The 27,188-nt window shown below is 43.9% G+C and overlaps 1 protein-coding gene across 1 annotated transcript in view; it reads right to left on the reverse strand.

Moving 5' to 3' along the window:
- Positions 1-1,469: 1,469 nt before the first annotated feature.
- The window catches only part of LOC111966851 (plexin-B1-like), a 121,389-nt gene continuing 95,670 nt past the window's right edge, over positions 1,470-27,188 (reverse strand). Inside the window, exons 8-38 of the mRNA XM_023991809.2 lie at positions 26,900-27,056; positions 26,680-26,788; positions 26,481-26,589; positions 25,423-26,178; positions 24,469-24,567; positions 24,238-24,360; positions 23,973-24,066; positions 23,724-23,890; positions 23,477-23,628; positions 23,266-23,371; positions 23,008-23,144; positions 22,673-22,849; positions 22,354-22,588; positions 20,236-20,478; positions 19,952-20,128; positions 19,589-19,737; positions 18,972-19,072; positions 18,492-18,709; positions 18,123-18,301; positions 17,918-17,984; positions 14,370-14,516; positions 14,028-14,196; positions 13,713-13,816; positions 13,285-13,369; positions 12,710-12,876; positions 12,424-12,584; positions 8,035-8,182; positions 7,767-7,831; positions 7,416-7,491; positions 7,194-7,268; positions 1,470-3,205 (exon numbers count right to left, since the gene is read on the reverse strand). Coding sequence (XP_023847577.1) covers positions 3,101-3,205; positions 7,194-7,268; positions 7,416-7,491; positions 7,767-7,831; positions 8,035-8,182; positions 12,424-12,584; positions 12,710-12,876; positions 13,285-13,369; positions 13,713-13,816; positions 14,028-14,196; positions 14,370-14,516; positions 17,918-17,984; positions 18,123-18,301; positions 18,492-18,709; positions 18,972-19,072; positions 19,589-19,737; positions 19,952-20,128; positions 20,236-20,478; positions 22,354-22,588; positions 22,673-22,849; positions 23,008-23,144; positions 23,266-23,371; positions 23,477-23,628; positions 23,724-23,890; positions 23,973-24,066; positions 24,238-24,360; positions 24,469-24,567; positions 25,423-26,178; positions 26,481-26,589; positions 26,680-26,788; positions 26,900-27,056 — 4,857 coding nt within the window. The 3' untranslated portion in view covers positions 1,470-3,100. The remainder of the gene's footprint in view (positions 3,206-7,193; positions 7,269-7,415; positions 7,492-7,766; positions 7,832-8,034; positions 8,183-12,423; positions 12,585-12,709; positions 12,877-13,284; positions 13,370-13,712; positions 13,817-14,027; positions 14,197-14,369; positions 14,517-17,917; positions 17,985-18,122; positions 18,302-18,491; positions 18,710-18,971; positions 19,073-19,588; positions 19,738-19,951; positions 20,129-20,235; positions 20,479-22,353; positions 22,589-22,672; positions 22,850-23,007; positions 23,145-23,265; positions 23,372-23,476; positions 23,629-23,723; positions 23,891-23,972; positions 24,067-24,237; positions 24,361-24,468; positions 24,568-25,422; positions 26,179-26,480; positions 26,590-26,679; positions 26,789-26,899; positions 27,057-27,188) is intronic.

Below are 27,188 nucleotides of genomic sequence, written 5' to 3' on the forward strand. Positions count from 1 at the left end.
GACTTGGTCTTTTATCAAATAGGGCTATCTTCTGTATACCACCACTACCTTGTCACAACACAACAGACTGGCTCAAACGCATTAAGAATGATAGAAATTCCACAAATCAACTTTTAACAAGGCACATCTGTTAATTGAAATGTATACCAGGTGACTACCTCATGAAGCTGGTTGAGAGAATGCCAAGAGTGTACAAAGCTGTCATCAAAGCAAAAGGTGGCTACTTTGAAGAATCTCAAATATAAAATATATTTTGATTTGTTTAGCACGTTTTTGGTTACTACATGATTCCATATGTGTTATTTCATAGTTTTGACGTCTTCAATATTATTCTACAATGTAGAAAATAGTACAAATAAATAACAACCCTTGAATGAGTAGGCGTGTCCAAACTTTTGACTGCTACTGTAACTATTCACACATACTTTGTAGAAGCACCTTTGGCAGTGATTACAGCTGTGAGTCTTTTTGGGTAAGTCTCTAAGAGCTTTACACACCTGGATAATGCAATATTTGCCCATTATTCTTTTCAGAATTCTTCAAGTTCTGTCAAACTGTATTTAGATCATTGCTAGATAACCATTTTCAGGTCTTTCAAGCAGATAAGTCAAAACTGTAAGTCACCCACTCAGGAACATTCACTGTCTTCAGTGTAGATTTGGCCTTGTGTTTTAGGTTATTTCCCTGCTGAAAGATGAATTAATCTCCCAGTGTCTGGTGAAAAGCAGACTGAACCAGGTTTTCCTCTAGGATTTTGCCTGTGCTTAGCTCCATTCTGTTTCTTTTTTTTATCCTGAAAAACTCCCTAGTCCTTAACCATTACAAGCATACCCATAATATGATGCAGCCACCACCATGCTTTAAAAAACGGAGAGTGGTACTCAGTAATGTATTGTTTTGGATTTGCCTCAAACATAACACTTTGTATTAAGGACAAAAAGTGAATTGCTTTGCCACATTCTTTACAGTATTACTTTAGTGCCTTGTTGCAAACAGGATGCATGTTTTGGAATATTTTTGATTCTGTACAGGCTTCCTTCTTTTCACTCTGTCAATTAGGTTAGTATTGTGGAGTAACTAAAATGTTGTTGAACCATCCTCAGTTTTCTCCTATTATAGCCATTATTTCCACTCTATTTGCCTCATGGTAAAACCCCTGAGCGGTTTCCTTCCTCTCTGGCAACTGAGTTAGGAAGGTCACTTGTATCTTTGTAGTGACTGGATGTATTGAAAGAACATCCGAAGTGTAATGAATAACTTCACCATGCTCAAAGGGATATTCAATGTCAGTTTTTTTACCCATCTACCAATAGGTGCCATTCTTTGCGAGGCATTGGAAAACCTCCCTGGTCTTGGTTGAATCGGTGTTTGAAATTCACTGCTTGATTGAGGGACCTTACAGATAATTGTATGTGTGGGGTACAGAGATGAGATAGTCATACAAAAAGACACTATAGTTGCACACAGAGTGACTTTTATAAGTAAATGTTTACTTCTGAACTTATTTAGGCTTGCCATAACAAAGGGGTTCAATAATTATCGACTCAAGACATTTCAGCTTTCGAAAAACATAATTCCACTTTGACATTATGGGGTATTGTGTGTAGGCCAGTGACAAAAAGATTCAGGCTGTAACACAACAACATGTGAAAAAAGAAACAACAAAATCTGGAAAAAAATCAAGGGGTGTGAATACTTTCATAAAGTACTGTATGAGAAAAGATACTTGAACAAGGAGAGGATGCAGGGCGGTAGCTTCACCCCACTCACTCTGCAAGTTTCGGTCAAATCTATGGGCCAAATGTCCTCCTGCCCTTTCGAATTTCAAAAGATGCTTACACCCTGCTAAATCGTGATTTGTTCAAATAACCAGTGACCTAAAACCTGCGATCCGGAACAACTACAGATAGTTGAATAATCAAAATGTCAGAATGAACAAAATATTTGCATGATAACCAGGCATTTTCTGAACTCTTCCACCACATTTAGTTCTATGAATTGTTGTGTTTGATTACTACCTCCTGCTGCTCACGAAAGCTGTGAGAGCACCTTCTGGTCTGCCAGTGAAAGATAATGTGTAGTGTAGTCTGGCACAGTGCTGGGGATAAAACATTAAGTAGCTGAGATTTGTCTCTGGAGGTTTAGGGTAGAGATGTCTATCATAATCTCAGCATTAGGTCAGACACAATCAGTTTGGCTACTGTAGTTATAGGGAAACATAGAACTGCCTTTAGAAATGCACAACAATTACTTGTAGTCTAGATTATACATGATATTGGCAAGGAACATTCAAATCATACAGAATTCCAAAGCTGGGTGACCAGTAGGGGCAAAGGTACTACATGAAACAGACTTACATTTGTGTATAGCCAAAAAACACCGATGGGAGTGAAGAGGAGTGAAGACAATACTATCTCTCATTGAGCTTGTCGGAAACATCACACAATGTCTGTAAATGTTAGCTATATAATAAAAAGTAAGACTTAGAAAACGTGATTCAAAGAAACAGGAGGCATTCGATGACAATAGCGTCAATGCACTAACTGCTATTCAGTTCTCTCAAGTGCTGTAAGCTTTATAAACTTCCTCCCAGTAAGACTGACTTCCTGTTGCAGAGACTCTGCAGCCATGCAGAGTTCAACAGGGCTTTGCTTACTTACTCAGAATAATGTCTATGTATCTACACACTGAGCAGTAGCGGGAAAATGTAGTCAGGTTGCCATGGAAATGTCCTGTGCAGCTCATCAGGAGAATCTATGATCAGGAAGTCCACGAGGATGTGGCTATTGAGTGCCCCTCGACCATCTCCCTTCTTTCCTTCCTTCAGTCTGCCAAAAAGAGAGGGAAATCTCACCCTGTATGAAATCACACCCTGTATGAAAAAACACCCTGTATGTTCCTTTCACTGTCTTCCTCCTTTTCACACATTTCTTTCATTTGGGACTACTCATCTCAGCAGTTGTCTTCTCCTCAGTGTTGCGGCCTGTCCCCTGTCTCAGGGCCACTGTGTCATCTCGGTGTTGTGGCCTGTCCTCTGTCTCAGGGCCACTCTGTCATCTCAGTGTCGCGGCCTGTCCCCTGTCTCAGGGCCACTCTGTCATCATAGGTCAGTGACTTTATTCTCCACGGCAGCCGAGATCTGCTGGAGCCTGTATCCCAGCTGCATCTTCTGAGCTGTAGAGTCCTCCTCTAGAGCAGTGATGATCTGGGAGGAGGGAGTACCAATAACAGGTTCAAGTAACTGTCCAGTGAAAATCTCACATTTAAAATTTTTATTTTTATTTTTCACTTTCTTCATTTTTTTACATTCCAAAAACAAACTCATACGTACGAATGACAACTTACAGACACATACAAACAATGACTACATCTCATCTGTCCAGACCAGCCTGCTCACACCCCCATCCCTCGTGCATTATTGTTTGTAACTTGGTCTAAAACATTTTTTTGTCTCAGTCGTCCATGCTATTGCAATATTTAAATCATAAATAATTAGATTTTTCCATTGTGTCAATGATGGGGGATTGATTGACTTCCAAGATTTTAGTATACGTTTTTTCAAGATGAGTGATGAGAAGCGAATCGTCCAGACCATTGGGTATCTCACTACACCCTATATGTCATGTCTTGAAATATGCAGACAGATGGATTAAAAGTAAGTTTATATTGTAATACTTCCAACAGCAAACGTTCTAGCTTCTCCCACAACTTCCCGAACTTAATGGCATTCCCAGAAAGAATGGATTATTCAGTCTTTATTAGTTTTACACTTTTCCAACATGACTCTGCCGTTGTGCTGTATAATTTATGAATTTTGTCTTATGTATAATACATTCTGTACATTCGTTTATACTGGAGCGTACATTGCCGTTAACTGTAATTTCATTAGTTATGCTCCAACTCTCCCTCCATTTTATGCCAATATCAGTTCTTTTTAAATCTTGGTTCCAACAGTTTATATTGTTTTCTAAGAGATTGTCAGGTGGATATGGTCTGTAAGGTTTTGTAGATCTTTCATATGAACATCCTAATCTGACTCATATAAGATTCCCTCAAGGTTGCTCTGATGTCCAAAAGATTTCAAATCGACATTTGGTGATTTGTAACTTTTAAGTTGCATGTATTTGAAATTATCTACATTGGTCAGTACAAAATGACTCTTTAATCCTGTCATGGATTTTTAAAATTTTCGGTTACCAAGTCAATTACGGTTTCTATGCCTTTTGATTTCCATGTGGGCCTATTTCTTGATTCATTCTGAAAAGGTCTCCAAGGATTATTCCGTAAGGTTGTGTTTCTAGGGAGTGATATTGGTTCTTGTAAAATATTTTTCATTTTCTTCCATATCGTTATAGTGTTCTTAACTATATGTCGCAAGTAAAAGCCTTGGGTAGCGAGTTGATACAATTCCAAGTCTGGAAGGTTAAAACCTCCCTCAGACTTAAGAAGATGTAAAACTTGTATTTTTATTCTAAGAATTTTATGTGCCCATATAAAGTCTATAATGATCGAGTATACTTTTTTAAAGAATGTCTTCGGTGGGGTAATTGCTATTACCAAAAATAATACAGAAAATTGATACAAAAACTTTGGCAGCCATGCCATTCTAAAGAGGTTTATTCTACCTATAAGATTTTTGGGAATATTATTCAATTGAATTAAATCTCAACTTTATTCCATTACTCAACAATATGAATTATCTTTATATATTTGTTGATTATTGTCAATTATTAAGCATCCTAAATATTTCATATTTTTTGTGGTCCATTTAAAGGATTTAATTCATCAGTTATTCTTTTCCTTTTTCCTATTGCCATTATTTTGATTATTCCACGTTCATTTTATAACCTGAGATTTTTGAGTATTCTGAAAAAAATCCAATAACGTATTATTTGTGTATATTTTTGCTTTAGGATATTTATACAATATATTTTTTATTAAATGTATTATTTCAGCTGGAAAGTTAAAAGCTTCCAAAGTTTTGAATAGAAAAGGCCATTCAAGACGATCAAAAGCCATTATTGATTAAAAGTTAATATTCTGTTAACCTTTTGTCAATAGGGGGGGCGCCATTTCCACTTTGTAAAAATTCATTCCCAAATTAAACTGCCTCGTACTCAATTCTTGCTCGTACAATATGCATATTATTATTACTATTGGATAGAAAACACTCTCTAGTTTCTAAAACCGTTTGAATTATATCTGTGAGTAAAACAGAACTAATTTTGCAGCAAACTTCCTGTCAGGAACTGAAAAATCTGAAATCGGGGGCTCTGTTCCAGGGTCAGTTTATAAATTTGCATGTAATCTATGGGTCGACATGCACTGCATACGCCTTCCCCTAGATGTCAGTAGGCAGTGAGAATTGGAATGGGGTGTCTAGCTAGATCTGAGGCGGAACAAGGTTGGAACGGAAGGACTGGTCTTTTCATGGTTTGACCTGACGCAGGAAGGACCTCTCCATCGCGCTCTGAAAAGCTTTCGTTTTATAAGTTAGATATCTCCGGCTCTGATTTAATTTGATATATGTGTTAAAAACATCATAATGTAGTTATTTTAAACCGAGTTATATCAGTTTATATCAGTTTAATGCGATTTTCGGTATTTTCTTTGTTCAGCGTTATGCTGAGTTGGCCACTTATGCGCCACATGGCTAACGTTTGCTGCTAATTACACAGTTGAAGACGACCTTCTACAACCAAACAACGATTATTCTGGACAAAGGACAACTTGTAAAAGATTCTGATGGAAGCTCATCAAATAGTAGGAACAATTTATGATGTTAATTCGTATATCTKTCGRAATTGTTYAGACTAATATTCCGCCATTAATTTCGGVRCRGTMTCGCWRTAACGTAAGCTGTATGTCGTAGTAACGTTAATTTTAAAAATCTAACACAGMGGTTGCATTAAGAACTAGTGTATCTTTAATTTGCTGTCCAACCTGTATTTTTTAGTCAAGTTTATGATTAGTTATTGATTAGATTAGGTGCCTCTCCAAGATTTCTCCCGACATTTTGTTTGCAGTTTGGCTACTATTCACATTGTTCAACCACGAATTGTACCGCTAAATATGCACATTTTCGAACAAACCATTTATGTATTGTGTAATATGATGTTATAGGACTGTCATCTGATGGAGTTTGAGAAGGTTAGTGAAAAAATTAATATATTTTGCTGGTTTATTCGCTATCGCCAACGTTATGTTGAATGAATGGGGCTGTGTGGTAGGCTATTGTAGTAAGCTAATATAATGCTATATTGTGTTTTCGCTGTAAAACACTTAAAAAATCTGAAATATTGGCTGGATTCACAAGATGTTTGTCTTTCATTTGCTGTACACTGTATTTTTCATAAATGTTTTATGATGAGTATTTAGGTAATCACGTTGCTCTCTGTAGTTATTCTAGTTGCTTTGGTGAGAGTTGTGATGGTGGCTGCAATGTAAAACTATGATTTATACCTGAAATATGCACATTTTTCGAACAAAACATATGTTATACAATAAATATGTTATCAGACTGTCATCTGATGAAGTTGTTTCTTGGTTAGTGACTATTTATATCTTTATTTGGTCGAATTTGTGATAGCTACCTATGCAGTAAAAAAATGGTGGGGAAAAAAAGTTGGGTCTTTTGCTATCGTGGTTAGCTAATAGAAATACATATTGTGTCTTCCCTGTAAAACATTTTAAAAATCAGAAATGATGGCTGGATTCACAAGATGTGTATCTTTCATCTGGTGTCTTGGACTTGTGATTTCATGATATTTAGATGCTAGTATTTACTTGTGGCGCTATGCTAGGCTATGCTAGTCAGCTTTTTTACTGATGAGGGTGCTCCCGGATCCGGGATGAGTACCAAGTAGAAGTTTTAACTCATACCCAAATAATGTTGCTGACTCATCCTATACTCTTATTTGTGGCCAACGCATAAATTGAAAAACATGTATATCTGAAACATCATTCTCAGCGGTCTACTCGCTTCTTTTAACATACTTAATCAAAACTATTTGGAAGAAAAACTATTTCACTCATATTGTAATTAATTATAGGTCATATTAGAGAAATCTGGAAACACTGGACAGTTACTTTAAGACAGACAATTGCTTTTGTTTATCTCAGCTAGCTTAATAACATCTAATGGAAATTACAAGGAAGGGGCTGAAAAGCCTCGATGGATAGAAAGGACTCACCTCATCATAGTACTTGTTGATGTACTTATACAGCTCATGCAGGGCCACAAGGTAGTTCACCTCGCCAGCATAATTCTGTAAAGAAACAAGGTGGAAATACTCAGTAAAACTTTGTTGGTACAGAACTTCTATGTGATCTATAGAAAAACAACCTAAGACCTACAGCACAATATTAACCTCAAAACATGCACCAAGGTGTAGTTATTTTAAAATGTAACATACTCGAGACAGTTCTGCAAGTGCAGAATTCATTTCCTGGTCACTGGCAGAAATGGTCTGCCTGATGTCAGCATAGTATCTGAAAGGAGGGGGGGGGGTAGTGAAGGAATGGGCATCTGAGATTATTGCACCCTCCATAATATCCATATGCTATCCATGTCTCATACAACACTAATTCATCAATTTCATGCAAATGAATACATTACAATTCTTCTGACATGAATTCCCTATATAGCTACGGCAGTGGTGTGTGCTGCCAAGCCGACAGACTCTCCCCAGAAGAATCCCTGCATGCTCAGTGAGCCCGCTCCATTGGCTGTGCCCTCTCTGCCTTGCCCAGGGTCGTATTCTCACCTCTCTACCATCTGCTTGTACCGTGGGATATCTCTGGCATACAGCAACTTGTTGATAGGAGAGTCCTAGAAGGAAAAAATAAAATGTTCTACTCAAAACACAGTACAGTTCCATGAGTGTTGAGAACCTGCATGCTCTCATTCTCTCTCTCTATTCTTCATTCAATCCCCCCTTGGCATCTCTACTTTCAACTTCATTTCTGCTAGACCTTCCATTCCCCCAGGCCCTTAACCTCCTCAGTAATGTCTCCTCTTCGTGTTTGTCTCACCCTGCCCAGCTTGTGCTCTGCAATGGTACAGGAGTCCATGAAGGTCTGGGCTATGACAGACAACACAGCGTCCACGTGGTCTGATGCCTGAACGTCAAAGATGAACTGAGGGTTTTTCAGGATGTTAATCCAGAACCTCAGGGGTAAACTGGTGGGAAAACAAACAATTAGCTCAATCAATTTAGGAGTCTACAATCTCACCATGTTCAACCTGTAGACCAACGTGCCTCACAGAGTGGAGTCTAACATTCGCAATGGCAGATGTACTTTTGAGAAGATGAGTAATGTTGCCCATGCTACGTCAATGGGCCACTCGGTGCATTCTGGGCGATTCTGGGACAAGCTCATTCAAGGAGTGAATGGGATTCTATTGAGCGCTAGCTCAAAAATCTAACATTAGCACAAATTTCCTCAACAAGAACTTCAACATTACAAATATTTTCCGAGATGTGAGATAATTGTAATAATAATGTAAGTAAGATGGCGCAGGAGAAGGCAGACGTTTCATGTGCCCCAACCGATTGTGTTATTTTGTTAGTTTATTTGCAACTTATTTTTTTACGTGTTTTGTACATAATGTTGCCGCTACCGTCTCTTATGACCGAAAATAACTTCTGGACATCAGGACTGCGATAATTCACCACGGACTGGCAGAATCCTTTTTTTCCTTTAACGAGTCTGACGAGGCCGACGCGAACGATATACTGCTTTCTCGGGAACAGACCCAGATCCCCGCGATTTGTGTGAAGAGGAGGCAGAGAAAAAGGGTCCAGAGGGTGGGCTGCCTTCTGAGAATTCGTAGGCAATCGAATAAACCCCCACTTCCTTCCATTCTACTAGCAAACGTGCAATCTTTGGACAATAAAATAGATGATCTACGTGGAAGATTACACTACCAACGGGATATTCAAAACTGTGATATCTTATGCTTCACGGAGTCGTGGCTGAATGACGACACTATCAACATACAGCTGGCTGGCTATACTCTGCACCGGCAGGATAGAACAGCGGCATCTGGTAAGACAAAGGGCGGCGGACTATGTATTTTTGTAAATAACAGCTGGTGCACGATATCTAAGGAAGACTCGAGCTATTGCTCGCCTGAGGTAGAGTATCTCATGATAAGCTGTAGACCACACTATCTACCTAGAGAGTTTTCACCACAGTCAGAGGCTGGCACTAAGACAGCATTGAACGAGCTGTATTCCGCCATAAGCAAACAAGAAAACGCTCACCCAGAGGTGGCGCTCCTAGTAGCTGGGGACTTTAATGCAGGTAAACTTAAATCTGTTTTACCAAATTTCTATCAGCATGTTAAATGTGCAACCAGAGGAGAAAACAAACTCTGGACCACCTTCACTCCACACACAGAGACGCATACAAAGCTCTCCCTTGCCCTCCATTTGGCAAATCTGACCATAATTATATCCTCCTGATTCCATAAAAAATTTAAGCAGGAAGCACCAGTGACTAGATCAATAAAAAAGTTGTCATATGAAGCAGATGCTAAGCTACATTACTGTTTTGCTAGCACAGACTGGAATATGTTCCGGGATTCCATCCGATGGCATTGACGAGTACACCACATCAGTCATTGGCATCATCAATAAGTGCATTGACGATGTCGTCCCCACAGTGACCGTACGTACATACCCCAACCAGAAGCCATGGATTACAGGCAACATCCGCACTGAGCTAAAGGCTAGAGCTGCCACTTTCAAGGAGCGGGACTCTAACCCGGAAGCTTATAAGAAATCCTGCTACGCCCTCCGACGAACCATCAAACAGACAAAGTGTAAATACAGGACTAAGATCGAATCGTACTACACCGGCTCTGACGCTCGTCGGATGTGGCAGGGCTTGCAAACCATTACAGACTACAAAGGGAAGCACAGCCGAGAGCTGCCCAGTGACACGAGCCTACCAGACGAGCTAAACTACTTCTATGCTCGCTTCAAGGCAAATAACACAGAAACATGCATGAGAGCACCAGCTGTTCCGGAAGACTGTGATCACGCTCTCCGCAGTCGATGTGAGTAAGACCTTTAAACAGGTCAACATTCACAAGACCGCAGGGCCAGATGGATTACCAGGATGTGTACTGCGAGCATGACAGCTTCACTGACATTTTCAACCACTCCCTGTCCGGGTCTGTAATACCAATATGTTTTAAGCAGACCACCATAAAGTCTGTTCCCAAGAACACTAAGATAACCTTCCTAAATGACTACCGACCCGTAGCACTCACGTCTGTAGCCATGAAGTGCTTTGAAAGGCTGGTCATGGCTCACATCAACACCATTATCCCAGAACCCCTAGACCCACTCCAATGTGCATACTTGCCCCAACAGATCCACAGAAGATACAATCTCTACTGCACTCCACACTGCCCTTTCCCACCTGGAAAAAAGGAACACCTATGTGAGAATGCTATTCAATGACTACAGCTCAGCATGCAACACCATAGTGCCCTCAAAGTTCATCAATAAGCAAAGGACCCTGGGACTAAACACCTCCCTCTGCAACTGGATCCTGGACTTCCTGATGGGCCACCCCCAGGTGGTAAGGGTAGGTAACAACACATCCGCCACGCTGATCCTCAACACAGGGGCCCCTCAGGGGTGCGTGCTCAGTCCCCTCCTGTACTCCCTGTTCACTCATGACTGCACAGCCAGGCACAACTCCGATGACACAACAGTGGTAGGCCTGATCACCGACAACGATGAGACAGCCCATAGGGAGGAGGTCAGAGACCTGGCCGTGTGGTGCCAGTACAACAACCTCTCCCTCAACGTGATCAGGACAAAGAAGATGATTGTGGACTACAGGAAAAATAGGACCGAGCACCCACCCATTCTCATCGACGGGGCTGCAGTGGAGCAGGTTGAGAGCTTCAAGTTCCTTGGTGTCCACATCACCAACAAACTAACATGGTCCAAGGCACACCAAGACAGTCGTGAAGAGGGCCCGACAAAACCTTTTTAGGAGACTAAACAGATTTGGCATGGGACCTCAGATCCTCAAAAGTTTCTACAGCTGCACCATCGAGAGCATCCTGACTAGTTGCATCACTGCCTGGTATGGCAACTGCTCGGCCTCCGACCGCATGGCACTACAGAGGGTAGTGCGAACGGCCCAGTACATTACCGGGGCCAAGCTTCCTGCCATCCAGGACCTCTATACCAGGCGGTGTCAGAGGAAGGCCCTACAAATTGTCAAAGACTCAAGCCACCCTAGTCATACCGGAGCGCCAAGTCTAGGTCCAAGAGGCTTCTAAACAGCTCCTACCCCCCAAGCAGAAAGACTCCTGAACACCTAATCAAATGGCTACCCAGACTATTTGCATCACCCCCTTCTTTTACACCACTGCTACTCTCTGTTGTTATCATCTATGCAGTCACTTTAATAACTCTACCTACACGTATATATTACCTCAATTAACCTGTTCCCCCGCACATTGACTCTGTACCGGTAACCCCTTGTATATAGTCTCGCTATTGTTATTTTACTGCTGCTCTTTAATTACTTGTTACTTTTGATTTCTTATTCTTATCCATATTTTTTTTAACTGCATCGTTGTTTAGGGGCTCGTAAGTAAGCATTTTACTGTAAGGTTTACACCTGTTGTATTCGGCGCATGTGACTCATAACATTTTATTTGATTTTAATTATCTTGCTATCTGTAGTATCGTATAGCTTTGGAATCGTAACATTACGTACTTTAAAGAAAAATAGACGTTTCTCCATATATACACTGACTTTAAGAAGGGACTGTGTTACGATTAGTTTAGCAACTGTGTGACGCAGCATGACAACGTGAACGAGATTGGTCGACAGTCTGTTGTGTGGGGAGATTTCTATCTCCTTTCTATAATATCTCTGGCAACGCACCATGCAATGCACCCTGGACTAAAGAGGCAGACAAATAGGAAAACATGTGCTGGACCCTCCATTAAATTACACATTTCTCGAGTTAAGAATATCGCAAAAAATATGATCAATGGCTAATTCAAGAGAAAACGTCCTCCTGAGTTATGACATTGGTCAGTATTGAAATCTGACATGTATAAAAGACGTTTTCACCATCTAAAAGTCATATTCCTATTAACTTCCAGTGTAATGAGAGAGACTTTATCACGGTGCTACGTCACACCGGACGGATTTCTGCCTGCTTGAACGCCAATAACTCAGATACACATAACATGAAATTACCCAGAAAATAGATAGAACGTCACTCAGAGACGCACAAAAACAATATAACATTCAAAATGGGTGAACCTTTCCTTTAATGACGAGGCCCTGATCTGTATTGGTTGCTATTATTATAAAAGATAGGAAACACTTCAGTGTTTGCAAGCAAATGAACCAGTAGTAGTGCTGAGTTGTTACCTGTTAGTCTTCCAGATGTGGATGGTCTCAGAGTCTGTGATGTTGTGCTGCAGAGCCTGCTCATCCAGCAGGTCAAAGAAGTACTTGACAGCCATGGGAACTGGCTGGTTAGTGCTCAGGATCACTGTGAACAAGTCATCCACAAACTTCTGCAGTGTGCCCTGGGAGGGAGAGCAGGAAGTTATGGGAATAAATATGTGCAAATGTTGAGTGTAAATTGTTACAAATACTGTTTGTGGTTGAGCCTATGTGTGTGTGGGATTGTGTTGCATGGGCATTCTGGCACCTTCATGGAGAGTAGGCGGGTGAGGTAGATCTCAGGGATGGCTTTGGCCCTCTCTCTCTCCCTCAGGCTGCCACGCCTGTGTTTGGGAAGGTCTGGCTCCTCGTTGGCTTTCACCAGGTGCCAGAGCTTCACGCCTCCCTCGTCCCCATCGTCCAACATGGGTGTCTCTGTAAGACAGAGGAACACGCATGGTCATATAGTGCCCCTGCAAGCCATCTCTGACCTAGTCTTGGTAGATAAGGTAAGGTCACCCTTATGCAGTTGAAGGGCAGTTTCTTCAGAAAAACACCATTGCTAGTTATACAGTATCACACCGTAACAAAATAATCTTGTGTGAATTGTCTGAATGTGGTTGTTGTGTTCTGTTGATGCTAAACACTATCCTATGACCATGCTGCCCTAGATTATAAATTAGTTGAGACTCACTCTCTCCAGGAATGTAATCATGGCTGTCATTGTGCAGACTCACTCTCTCCAGGAATGTAATCATGGCTGTCATTGTGCAGACTCACTNGTCATTGTGCAGACTCACTCTCTCCAGGAATGTAATCATGGCTGTCATTGTGCAGACTCACTCTCTCCAGGAATGTAATCATGGCTGTCATTGTGGACGTGTTTGGTGTTCCGGGGTACCAGTGCAACAGTGGCTCCATCCGGAACCTGCAGACCATTTGTGAAATCATGAAATCAAGTTAACAAAGTAACAAAAAGGAGACTTTACAGTGATGTAGTTAGTCATTCTGTTTAAAGGGATTGTTACACATTTTATCTACTTCCCCAGAGTCAGATGAATTCATGGATACCATTTGTATGTCTCTGTGTGCAATTTCAAGGTAGTTTCTGGAGGCATTGCTAACTGATGTTTGCACAATGACAAAGTCTGCAGGAGCAGCTAGCATGTTAGAAGAAAAAAAGGGCTTTATAGCCAAAATGTCGAACTATCCCTTTTAGGGGGATAGGGAGGGATATAATGTGATGGGATGTGTGGCCTGCTGTGTCTGACCTTGTAATGCTGCAGGGTGTTGAGGCGTTTCCAGGAGCCCTGCACCACTGACGTCAGGTCCTCGTCAGACAGAATCAGGTGACCTGCCGTGCCCGCACGCCACTCTGATCAAGGACACAATACAGAAAATGAAACCGTTCATTATAAATGTCACGACCAAGGAAGGATTCTGTTGGCTTTGTCAATTCTATAGTATGTCCATTAACTTGGATACATGTTATTTGGCTTGACTTCGACCTGGCATGCCAGGATGGACGAGGATGTCACCTTTTCATATTGAACAGTGAATGACAGAGAGCTGTAGCGGAGGCTCACCCAGGTGGAGAGAGTCTGTGTGGGGCCTCTGGGAGAAGGACATGCCCTTCCATGCTTGTTCCAGGAGCTTCTCCTTCACCTGGGTTATGGTGTCACAGTCCAGCACCTTGGCAGGAGCCGTCTGCGGCTCGCCAGCGTTGCCTGTCGCTGGCATGAGGACATTCAGTGTCTGAAAGGTTAATGGTGGATCATTATACCACTATCCTGAAACTAGGACTACTTCACCATGCTGCATAACTCCTTCCTTTCCAGCCTCTGCTTTGTAATGCAACAGAAAGCCTTGCATGTAGATGTGTATTAGTGGTAAAGGGACATCAGGGTTTGTGTGTGCTGTGCTCTCACCAGGGTTTTGTAATCTACGTCCTCGCGGAGCAGCCTGTTGTCGTTGAGTGTATACTTGGCCTTTCCTGTCACGACGTCCACCGGTCCCTTGTCCACCTGGTGTTTAATGGCTCTGAACAGCATGTAGAAGGATTCCCCTGCAGTGTCCTAATAACACAACACAGAGACATGGTTCCCTAACGGTCTCTAGTAAGGAGACAGGGAGGTGAATGGGGACATGGTGATCTCTAACTGTCTCTTTAGTACGGAGAGGGAGGTGAATGGAGACATGGTTTCTCTAACTGTCTCTTTAGTAAGGAGACAGGGGTGAATGGGAACATGGTTCTCTGTTCTCTTTTAGTGAAGGAGACATGGGGTGAATGGGGACATGGTTCTCTGTCTCTTTAGTAAGGAGACAGGGGTGAATGGGACAATGGTTCTCTGTCTCTTTATAAGGAGACAGGGGGTGAATGGGACATGTTTCTCTGTCTCTTTAGTGAGGAGACAGGGAGTGAATGGGGACATGGTTATCTGTCTCTTTAGTAGGAGACAGGGGGTGAATGGGGACATGGTTTCTCTGTCTCTTTAGTAAGGAGACAGGGGGTGAAATGGGGACATGGTTCTCTGTCTCTTTATGAGGAGACAGGGAGTGAATGGGGACATGGTTCTCTGTCTCTTTAGTAGGAGACAGGGGGAGTGATGGGACATGGTTCTCTAACTGTCTCTTTAGTAAGGAGACCAGGGGGTGAATGGGAACATGGTTCTCATAACTGTCTCTTTAGTAAGGAGACCAGGGGGTGAATGGGGCATGGTTCTCTGTCTTTGTGAGGAGACAGGGAGTGAATGGGGACATGGTTCTCTGTCTCTTTAGTAAGTGAGACAGGGGTGAATGGAGACATGGTTCTTGTCTCTTTAGTAAGGAGACAGGGGGGTGAATGGGGACATGGTTCTCTGTCTCTTTAGTAAGGAGCACAGGGGGGTGAATGGGACTATGGTTCTCTGCTCTTTAGTAATGAGACAGGGGTGAATGGGGACATGGTTCTCTGTCTCTTTAGTAACGAGACACAGGGGGTGGAATGGGGACATGGTTCTCTGTCTCTTTAGTAAGGAGACAGGGGGGGAATGGGACATGGTTCTCTGTCTCTTTAGTAAGGAGACAGGGGGTGAATGGGACATGTTTCTCTAACTGTCTCTTTATAAGGAGACAGGAGGTGAATGTAGACATGTTTCTCTAACTGTCTCTTTAGTAAGAAGACAGGGAGGTGAATGGGACATGGTTCTTAACTGTCTCTTTAGTAAGGAGACAGGGAGGTGAATGGACATGGTTCTCTACTGCTCTATTAGGAACGGAGGAGGGTGAATGGAACATGTTCCGTTTCTTGTAAGGGACAGCAGGGAGGTGAGAGAGACATGGTCTCTAACTGTCTCTTTAGTAGGAGACAGGGGTGAATGGGAACATGGTTCTCTGTCTCTTTAGTAAGGAGACAGGGGTGAATGGGGACATGGTTCTCTGTCTCGTTAGTAAGGAGACAGGGGGGTGAATGGGACATGTTTCTCTGTCTCTTTAGTAAGGAGACAGGGGGTAAATGGGACATGGTTCTCTGTTTCTTTAGTAAGGAGACAGGGAGGTGAATGGGGACATGTCTCTGTTTCTTTAGTAAGGAACAGGGAGGTGAATGGGGACATGGTTCTCTGTCTCTTTAGTAAGGAGACAGGGGTAATGGGGACATGGTTCTTCTGTTTCTTTAGTAAGGAGACAGGGAGTGAATGGGGACATGTTCTCTGTCTCTTTAGTAAGGAGACAGGGGGTGAATGGGACATGGTTCTCTGTCTCTTTAGTAAGGAGACATGGGGTGAATGGGGACATGGTTCTCTTTCTTTAGTAAGGAGACAGTAGGCGGTGAATGGGGACATGGATCTCTGTCTCTTTAGTAAGGAGCAGGGGGTGAATGGGGACATGTTCTCTGCTCTTATAAGGAGACATGAGTGGGGATGGGGACAATAGTCTCCTCTGTCTCTTTATGAGGAGCACAGGGGGTGAATGGACATGGTTCTCTGTCTCTTTAGTAAAACGGGGGGTAAATGGGGACATGGTTCTCTGTCTCTTTAGTAAGGAGACAGGGAGGTGAATGGGACATGTCTCTGTCTCTTTAGTAAGGAACAGGGGTGATTGGGACATGGTTCTCTGTCTCTTTAGTGAGGAGACAGGGGTGGTAATGGGGACATGTTTCTCTGTCTCTTTAGTAAGGAGACAGGGGGTGAATGGGGACATGGTTCTCTGTCTCTTTAGTAAGGAGACCAGGGGTGAATGGAACATGGTTCTCTTGCTCTCTTTAGTAAGGAGACAGGGGTGGGAATGGGACATGGTTCTTCTAACTGTCTCTTTAGTGAAGGAGACAGGGTAGAATGGGGACATGTTCTCTGTCTCTTTAGTAAGGAGACAGGGGTGAATGGAATGGTTCTCTGTCTCTTTAGTAAGGAGACAGGGGGTGAATGGGGACATGGTTCTCTGTTCTCTTTATAAGGAGACAGGGGGTGAATGGGGACATGGTTCTCTGTCTCTTTAGTAAGGAGACCAGGGGGTGAATGGGAACATGGTTCTCTGTCTCTTTAGTAAGGAGACAGGGGGGTGAATGGGGACTATGGTTCTCTTCTCTTTAGTAAGGAGACAGGGAGGTGAATGGGGACATGGTTCTCTGTTTCTTTAGTGAGGAGACAGGGGGTGAATGGGACATTGTGCTCTGTCTCTTTAGTGTAGGAGACACGAGGCTAAATGGGGACATGGTTTCTCTGTCTCTTTAGTAAGGAGACAGGGGGAATGGGGACATGTTCTCTGTCCTTTAGTAAAGGAGTGACATGGGAGCATAGGGGGTTGAATGGGGACATGTTCTACTGTCTCTTTAGTAGGAGACAGGGGTGAATGGGGACATGGTTCTCTCGTTTCTTTAGTAAGGAGACAGGGGGGTGAATGAGAGACATGGTTCTTCTAATCTGTCTTCTTTTAGTAAGAACAGGTAATGGGGACATGGTTCTCTGTCTCTTTCAGTAGCATGGCAGGGGGGTTGAATGGGGACATGGTTCTTTGTCTCTTTGATAAGGAGACAAGGGGTGAATGGGGACAGTTCTCTGTCTCTTTAGTAAGGAGACAGGGGGGAGATGGGGACGATGATCACACTCTCTGTCTCATTTAGTAGACGACAGGGGTGAATGGGACATGGTTCTCTGTCGTCGTTTAGTACAGGAGACAGGGGGTGAATTGGGGGACATGGTTCTCTGTCTTCTTTATTAAGGAGACAGGGTGAATGGGACATGGTTGCTCTGTCTCTTTAGTAAGGAGACAGGGGGTGAATGGGGACATGGGACATGGTTCTCTGTCTCTTATAAGGAGACAGGGGGTGAATGGGACATGGTTCTCATGTCTTCTTTAGTAAGGAGACAGAGGGTTGAATGGGGACATGGTTCTCTGTCTCTTTAGTAAGGAGACAGGGGGGTGAATGGGGACATGGTTCTCTGTCTCTTTAGTAAGGAGACAGGGGGTGAATGGGGACATGGCAGGCTGAGAGACTCACCCTCAGGAAGGTAAACAGACACATGGACATCCAGTTGGTCAGCAGCTTCTCCACCACTGACTCAGTTCTGAAACAGGACAACATATTCAATATGAATGTGTCTGATATTGATAAGAAAACCCATCCACAACAGACCTTAGAAGACCTCGCGAGAAGCCTGTCATTACCAAGACTGAGGAGACCATCTACTGATCATCCCCCTCACCTTCGCAGCATCAGTCTGGGGTTCTTGGCCATGTACTGCACCACCAGGTCGTTGAGCAGAGTCTTCAGGATGTCAGTGAAGTACTCCAGCTTCCCATGCAGGGCCACGGTGAGCAGGGAGGCCACGTAAGCCCGGTCCCGAGGCGAAAAGGTCCGCTGCACCTCCAGGGTGTGGATGAACTGGGAGAGAGGGACACAAAGGGGTCAAAACAGTGACACGGTGAAAGAGAAGCATTAAATATATGCATTATGATATTACTGTGATATTACTGTAGATGTTTTAGAGTCTGAATGCCATTGAGGTAGTTCGAGTTCAGTCAACAACAAAAGAGACTGGACATCATACTTATTCAGAGTCAGTTGAGGTTACCGTGGTGAGGAATAGTTTGCTGTTGAGGAGGTTGGACAACTGAACCAGCCCCTGCTCCACCGTCTGTCTACGGCACTCCGGCACGTCCAACTCTCGCCTCAGTGGTGACTCCCGGTGGCCAGGGAAGAAAATGCGCTCTGCATACGCCCTGTAGTCCAGGAAGGGGATACCAGAACCCACCAGGTCACTGGAACAGTCCATCATTTCAGTCATCAGGTCTGCACAGAGGAAGAGGGAGGGAAATAAACCACATTGAGATAGAATGAGAATCTTTTTAACAAAAGCATATGTAACCTACACCCGAAAAACCTTCCTTATTTAAGTCCACTTTAGGTTTTTGAGATATAAGATGCTGTTATGTCCAGGTCTCTCTTGAAAAATAGATGTTTATCTCAACAAGAATAACAAGGTTAAATATAAGTTAAATAAAGAAATAAAACATTTATATGTGAATGTATTGCTTCTGGTGCTTTATCATACCAGTGAACTCCTTCTTGCAGCGGTCCCTCACACTGGTCTCCAGATTCTCCAGCTGAATCTGGACCTTCTTGTAGTCCCTCACGGCCTGTTTGCTCTTCCTCCTGACAGAGAGACATATGGACAGACAGAAGAGCTCACATCCAGTATACCGAGCATTACTTTGAACAGATGAAATGGTTTATACTTGGTAGACTACAGTGACTGTGTCGACACCCACCTGTATATGAGCACTATGACGAGGATGATGAGAACTACGATGCAGGCCCCACCCCCACCTGTATATGACCACTATGACGAGGATGATGAGTGCTACGATGCAGGCCCCACCCCCACCTGTATATGACCACTATGACGAGGATGATGAGGGCTACGATNGGCCCCACCCCCACCTGTATATGACCACTATGACGAGGATGATGAGGGCTACGATGCAGGCCCCACCCCCACCTGTATATGACCACTATCACGAGGATGATGAGGGCTACGATAGAGGCCCCACACCCACCTGTATATGACCACTATCACGAGGATGATGAGGGCTACGATGGAGGCCCCACACCCACCTGTATATGACCACTATGATGAGGACAATGAGGAGGCCCCACCCCCACACCCACCTGTATATGAGCACTATGATGAGGACGATGAGGGCTACGATGGAGGCCCCCACCCCCACGCCCACCTGGGCCTCCAGGGGGAAGGTGGACTGGACCTGGGTGTCATACTGCACTCTGCCCAGGGAGAAGTTCAGGTTGCCCATCTGGACCTGGGACAAAACAGCGGTGGATTTTAGAGTGGGAGGATTGAAGTGTTTTATACATCTCAACCCTACTATCACCACAACTATAGTCACTAGATCATCCAGCAAAAGCATTACTCATCACATTCAGAGTTACTGGTGTGACTATCCTCCAAAATGTAAGACGTGCCCTCTCTGATTTCCAATTTCAACAGTGGTGACCCAAGGAGTGAGGACGTACAGTGAACTCGGGGAGAGAATCCATGCCCTCCTGCTTCTTGCTGGCCATCACTGAGGGCTGCTGGGATGGAGGCTCACAGTAGAGGTGGTTATGGGTCAAGGTCTTCACCGAGCACACCCCATCCCCGATAAGAGCCACCACCTCCTCCTTAAAGATGGCCAGGTCCAGGTTCTCCCCCTGATTCAGAACAATACCGATATTAGACAAAAACAGACAACACTCAGAGGCTCTGAAAAACTGTTGCAGAAGCTGTTATGGTAGGAGAGATGGGATGTAGCAGACACCTCCACAGAGATGATGCTGCCAGGTTTGTGCTGGTAGGGTTTGCTGGGGTCATTCTGGTTCAGTGGGATTAGGATGGGGTTGAGCTCGTAACTGAATGCCCCGCTGCCCACAGCGCTGAAGTCAAAGTGCAGGTTATCCAGTAGGAAGTCCACCTTGACCCGGGCATTGTGGGCCTCCGTCCCCACGGCAGGCGTAGGGCACAGCATCAGAGAGGAGCTGCTCACGGCGCAGTGCGTCTCAAACTGGAGAGGGAGAGATGAGACAGAGGAGTTGATTTATAAACTGGAGAGGGAGAGATGATACAGAGGAGTTGATTTATAAACTGGAGAGGGAAGATGAACAGAGAGTTGATTTATAAACTGGAGAGGGAGAGATGAGACAGAGGAGTTGATTTATTTAAACTGAGAGGGCGAGGATGATACAGAGAGTTGATTTATAAACTGGAGAGGGAGAATGAGTACAGAGAGTTGATTTATAACTGGAGAGGGAGAGATGATACAGAAGGAGTTGATTTATAAATGGGAGAGGAGAGATGATACAGAGGAGTTGATTTATAAAACTGAGAGGAGAGATGATACAGAGGAGTTGATTGATAAACTGGAGAGGAGAGATGATACAGAGAGTGATTTATGAAACTCGGAGAGGGAGGAAATTGAGACAAGGAGTTGATTTATAAAACTGGAGAGGGAGAGATGAACAGAGGAGTTGATTTATAAACTGGAGAGGAGAGATGATACAGAGGAGTTGATTTTATAACTGGAGAGGAGAGATGATACAGAGGAGTTGATTTATAAACTGGAGAGGAGAGAGATGAGACAGAGGAGTTGATTTTATAAACTGCGAAGGAGAGATGATACAGAGGAGTTGATTTAAAACTGCGAGAGGAATAACAGAGGATTGATTTATAAACTGGAGAGGAGAGAATAGACAGAGATTATTATAACTGGAGAGGGAAAGAGACAGAGGAGTTGATTTATATAAACTGGAGAGGAGAATGATACAGAGGAGTTGATTTATAAACTGGAGAGGAGAGATGAGACAGAGGGAGTTGATTTATAAACTGGAGAGGGAGAGAGGACGATGACAGAGAGTTGATTTATAAACTGGAGAGGGAGAGATGATACAGAGAGTTGATTATAAACTGGAGAGGGGAGATGATACAGAGGAGTTGGATTTATAAACTGGAGAGGGAGACAATGAGACAGAGGAGTTGATTTATTAAACTGAGAGGGAGAGAGATACAGAGGAGTTGATTATAAACTGCGAGAGGAAAAGAACAGATGATTAAAACTGAAAGAGATGATAAAGAATGAGAAACAAGGGAGATGATACAGAGGATGTTGAATTTATAAAACTGGAGAGGGAGAAAGAGACAACGAGTTGATTTATAAACTGGGAGAGGGAGAGATGAGACAGAGGAGCGTTGATTTATAAACTGGAGAGGGAGAGATGAGACAGAGGAGTTGATTTATAAACTGGAGAGGGATGAGATGAGACAAGGAGTTGATTTATAAACTGGAGAGGGAGAGTGAGGACAAGCGAGTTGATTTATTAACTGGAGAGGAGAATGAACAGAGGAGTTGATTTATAAACTGGAGAGGGAAGAATGATAACAGAGGAGTTGTATTTATAAACTGAGAGGGAAGAGATGAGACAGAGGAGTTTATTATAAACTGGAAGGGAGAGATGAGACAAGAGAGTTGATTTATAAACTGAGAGGAGAGAAATGAGACAGAGGAGTTGATTATGAACTGGAGAGGGAAAATGATACAGAGGAGTTGATTTATAAACTGGAGAGGGAGAGATGAGACAGAGGAGTTGATTTATAAACTGGAGAGGGAGAAATGAGACAGAAGAGTTGATTTATAAACTGGAGAGGGAGAGATGAGACAGAGGAGTTGATTTATAGATCAAGCACATAGAAACATGATATTTTTTGCAGCAAAAAGAGTAAGGATGTTTTGCCCTTTGCTATTTAGGGAAAGCAGTGAATGATTCTCAACTTTACGGTGATACATTACACGACATTATCAAAGAAAAGAGTGTCTATCCCTCAATGGAAGCAAGGAGACAACTGAACATCATATTAAAGGACTCAACGTGCATTTCCAGTTTACCTGTTTGACAACACAGAGCATGTCTTCAGGACAGTCTGGCTCAGGAACTATCCGTCTTTGCCTCTTGAGTGGGATTTCTCTACATCTCACTCTACTCTCTCCGTCTCTGCTGCTCCTCCTCGTCCTCCTGTTCTTCCTCGGAGAGAGGGACTCCAGAGGACTAACGGTCACCCGGATTCTGGGCTCCTGGACTACATCCAGGTTTTGTCCGGACACACGTATTAGTCTTCCACCACTGGACACACAGAGAGAAGACTTTAATAACAAAATGGTATATATTTCTGACACAATGTGTTGTGAGTGACAGTGTCCCACCCACCTGAGAAAGCTTTTGGAGGGTGTAGCCATGGTTACGTTAGGGTCTGAGGTGTAATAGTAAATGTCTCCCTCTAGATGGCGCTCTGCTCTACCAAACCGGACAGTGATTCCATGTGCTCCGGTTCTGTTGCTGCCACCAGTCATACATGTAATCTGGTCATCCATGACCTCCGAGGAGCTAGAGAATGAGTTGAACCAGATATCACAACTACTGCTACAGAATATTACAGGGCCTTTATTGAGGAAACTGACAAATTAATTATGAATTCTCTCACATAACGCAGACACCACTGTTTGATCTGGTGACTGAATGTTACAGATACGTAAGAGACTCACATGAGGCATGGGACTCCTCCAATCAGCACGCTGACCTCACTGAGGTGTCCAGTCTTCAGGCTCTGGCCCATTACGGTCAACGCAGAGCCCCCAGCCTTGGGCCCCTTATGAGGGGCTATCTCCATCAGAACTGGGTCCTGGGGAGAAGAGAAGGGGCATTAGAAAAGAAAACTTGATCAGACTTCATTTGAGGGCCAGTATTGTCCACTCGGCTAGATCAGCATTTTAATAGAAGATAACAAAGTCTGTTATAGTTACCTGGAAGCTGAACCTTTGACCGGAGAATCCAAGTCCTCCTCCTCTCACCTCGACTGAGGCCTGGCCACTCTTCTGTCCCCCACTGGCTGTGGTCTCACACACAATCCTACAGAACAATGGAGGATTAAAGCAGGTTGCTACTCTGAATGCAGATACAACTAGAGATGCAGAATATAGAAGAAATAAACCTTTTTGCATAAGAACAACATACCTTGAGGAGATCTCATATCTGCTGTTGATGACCGTGCAGGGGACACCAGCTAAAGTGACAGAGTTCTGGATGTCTTCAGCTTTCTGTCCCAGATTGGAGCCTGAGATGGTCACCACAGTACCACCATCTACTGGTCCAGAGATGGGCTCCATCTGCAACACAGTCATGGAGAAGTCAACAAACRAGCTTATTTCACTGTCTGAAGACGAAAACACATGAAAAGACAATGACCCAAATCAAGCCTCACAAAGTGGATGACGGGTGCTGGGCAAGACTGCTTGATCTCGCCAGCGCAGGAGTCCCGGAAACTGCATCTGGAACGAGTTCCCCCGCACCACACACAGCCGTACTTCTGATCAGCCGTACGACACCGGCTGCAGTCTGACCGGCCCACAGAGCAGTTAAACAACGTCACTGGAACAAAGAGGATACCAGAAGTCAACGACCCAACAACAGCACAGATCTACATCAATAGTTCTTCTCCTTTGTAACCTACCATGAAGGTCGTCAGCACTATCAATCTGAAAGGTGTCTCTCCTCCTCACATTGATCACGGCATCGTACTCCTCCACAAAGGCAGTATAGGCGTACTGCAACAACATGACAAAATAAGTCAGTCTTAGCCGTGAACGTAATCATAGCTTTCCTGCATAGCTGAAATATCACTCTTCAAAAAACATGGAACAACCTACAGACAAACACTGTTCAAATTAACAGCATTTTTGCAATACCACATAATCTGATATTGAATAGAGAGTGACCTGGTGTAGCTGGCAGGTGATGAAGTAGAGAGAGGGCTGGGTGTCCTCTGTCTCCACGTACGCGTCCACCACCACTGACCGCCCCTCGATGGTCAGGACACACTCATAGTCCAGACCCTCATCCTGATCACACACAGACACACGCACACACCAGTAGATGACACACAGACCGCATTTCACACACCACGCACCTGAAGTCAAGTAAACCATCAGCCAGCATTCCTCACCCACCTGGAAGAGGTGAAGGTGGCGTCCCACCAGAGTGATCTTCCGCTCCACATTAACAGGAAGTAGAGAGGCGCCCTGGACCTTCTCCACACACGGGCAGTCCTACTCACATTATAGGACATATGTTACAGGACACACATGGGACATCAAACGTAACGGCATCCTACATCTCCAGGTGATGTCTCGTCAATTACAGCCATTAAAATGGCCGTTCTGCAGCCGCTACATACATTTCCTTGACTTATAAATTAATGATATGTACCCTTTTATTCTTGAAAAATATAACTTATAAATGCCTCATGAACTTAATTCAACTGTCGTATCCCATCAGAACCCAAACATAAGCTTGTTTTACCCCAATGTTTTAAACAAAGTAAATAAAATAAAAACACTATATAACCTCAAAACATGGCTAAAACTATATTTTTTACATCACGGATGGTCAGTCCATGCATTCATAGCTACATTTCTCCAGCCCCATCCCTCATCTGTTGACCAAAACAGGCTTTGTTATTGTTTGAAACTGTAATTGCTGCTTTAAACCAGATTTACTGTTAGAACAATTAACAATTAATCCCACTCCAAAATGTTGCTCTATAATCTAAAGGTCTAKAACATGAGATCGAGGAAAATAACAAAGAAACACTGACAAACAAGGTGTAAAAACAAAAAACAGCAGGTTTAGTGTGAACTGAAGACAGCCATGTTTTGATGGCTTGAGCTCCAAAGCATTGCCAGTTGACAACTTCAATGACACTCAAAACACACAACATAATGGTGATGCTGTTTTACACACAACACACATATCATGACATAAATAAGAGGGTAGGAATTTGGGATCAAATTAAGAGTAACCTATTTAACACGATGCAAATGCACTTATCTGATTAAACGCATGTCTTGTACTGGGTGCATCAGCTAGACAGCCACTGGCAGTGGAAGCCCTGGCCCACTCACCAGCAGAGCAAAGGAGCCAGACTGGTAGTCTGGTGGAGACTCAGACTCAGGGTCAGGTGTGAGGGTAAATGATTGAGAGGGCTGGTTTGGTTCATCAACTCCAGAGGGCACTGTGGCAGAGGATGTTGCAGGGTCCATCTTTGTCTCGGTCTCTCCCTCCCCCTTGTCCCATTCCCTGGTCCAGGGGGGTGAGGCTGTACCTTGGAAGGGGGCCAGGGGGATCTCATCCCTGTCAGAGCCAGTGGGCAGGTCCCCTAACAGGGGGACACCACTGGAGATGGTTGAGGTAGTGTCAGGGGACGAGGGCTCCATCCCAGTGAGGCCAGTCAGTCCAGCAGTACTACTAGGAAACACAGTCTCTAGAGCCTCGGGCCAGTCTAGCAGCTCAACCCTGGTGACTGTTGTCTGCTCTGTTCCACCAGTAGTCCTGGGGAGACTCCCATCTCCCTCCACTTTGGTCTCTTCTGCGATGGCCCCTGCCTGCAGACTGGTAGTCACTTCCAGTGTAGTCGTAGCCTGGGTGGCCAGTGTGGTTGAAGGTGTGGTGGTGGCAATGTTTTGTGAGAGGGTGGTGGGGACTGCAGTGGGCTCGGGGGTGGTGGGGGGAGTGGCTAAGGGCACTTCCGTGCTGTTTGGGACTGGGGGAGTGGTCCTAACAGATACCTTTGTGTATGGGAGTGTTGGAGCAGCCAGAACAGTTGGAGTTACAGTATCAGATTGTTTGGTTGCTGGGGGAGTGGCTGTTGGTGATTTCAACTTGAGATGGTAACAACATGACCAGAGAAGGAGAGAGGAGGGAACGACAGTAAAACGAGAGGATAGGCAAGAAATATATGCAAATAAGACTGACATCACACAAAAAACTAAACGTTTACAACAACAAAAAAACTAAAAACAGAGACAATGGAATACGACAAGACATGAATAATCTAACAGTTACCCTAGGGCAGTTACCAGTTTCTCTACAAAGCAAACCTGAATAGGCTGGTTAGTAGATATAGTACGTTCCAGTTAGCAGTCCTGTAACTGCACTGACTGATAACCGKAGGTGGACTTACGTGTTTGTTGTAAATTGTGACTCCCTCATCACAGGAAATGTTCGGGGTGCAGAAGTGCTGGTGAATACACCAGTTACAGCCCCAGCGACTGCTCACACACCCTCTGCACCTGAMAACAGAGAGAAGACGGAGACAGTGAAAGGTTAACAGGGAGAGAAATACAATTGTATTGAGGTAAAATGTCCGCATTTTAACTTACGGCATGCCTCCAGAGAGCTGTTGGACCACGCCACAGTCAAAGAAGGTGAACTCCCAAGCAGCCACTGTCACATTGAGGAAGCGAAGGGACAGAGGGACGGTGACGAAGTCTGAGTAGGAGAGGACATTAGTAGGATAGTTAACTATAGTGATAATTGAGAATGAGAGTGGAATCATTTTGCATTGTAATGTCCTATTGGTCTCCCACCAATGTCACTCACCTTCTCCTTGGCCAATAAGAGGCAGCCTGCTGGCGTCGGGGGTAGAGCAGGTCACACCAGTGTCTGTGACGTTGGCAGGACTTTCCACATCCTGGTAGAAACATTTGTATGCTTCGCCTTCCACTAGACTGGGCAACCCCTTCACTGAAACAGCAATCTGAGAGAGAGATAGAGAGAAAGATAGAGAGACCGAGAGAGAGAGAGAGAGAGAGAGAGAGAGAGAGAGAGAGAGAGAGAAAGAAAGAAAGAAAGAAAGAAAGAAAGAAAGAAAGAAAGAAAGAAAGAAAGA

This window comes from Salvelinus sp. IW2-2015, linkage group LG7, assembly GCF_002910315.2.
Source record: "Salvelinus sp. IW2-2015 linkage group LG7, ASM291031v2, whole genome shotgun sequence".
NCBI lineage: Eukaryota > Metazoa > Chordata > Actinopteri > Salmoniformes > Salmonidae > Salvelinus > Salvelinus sp. IW2-2015.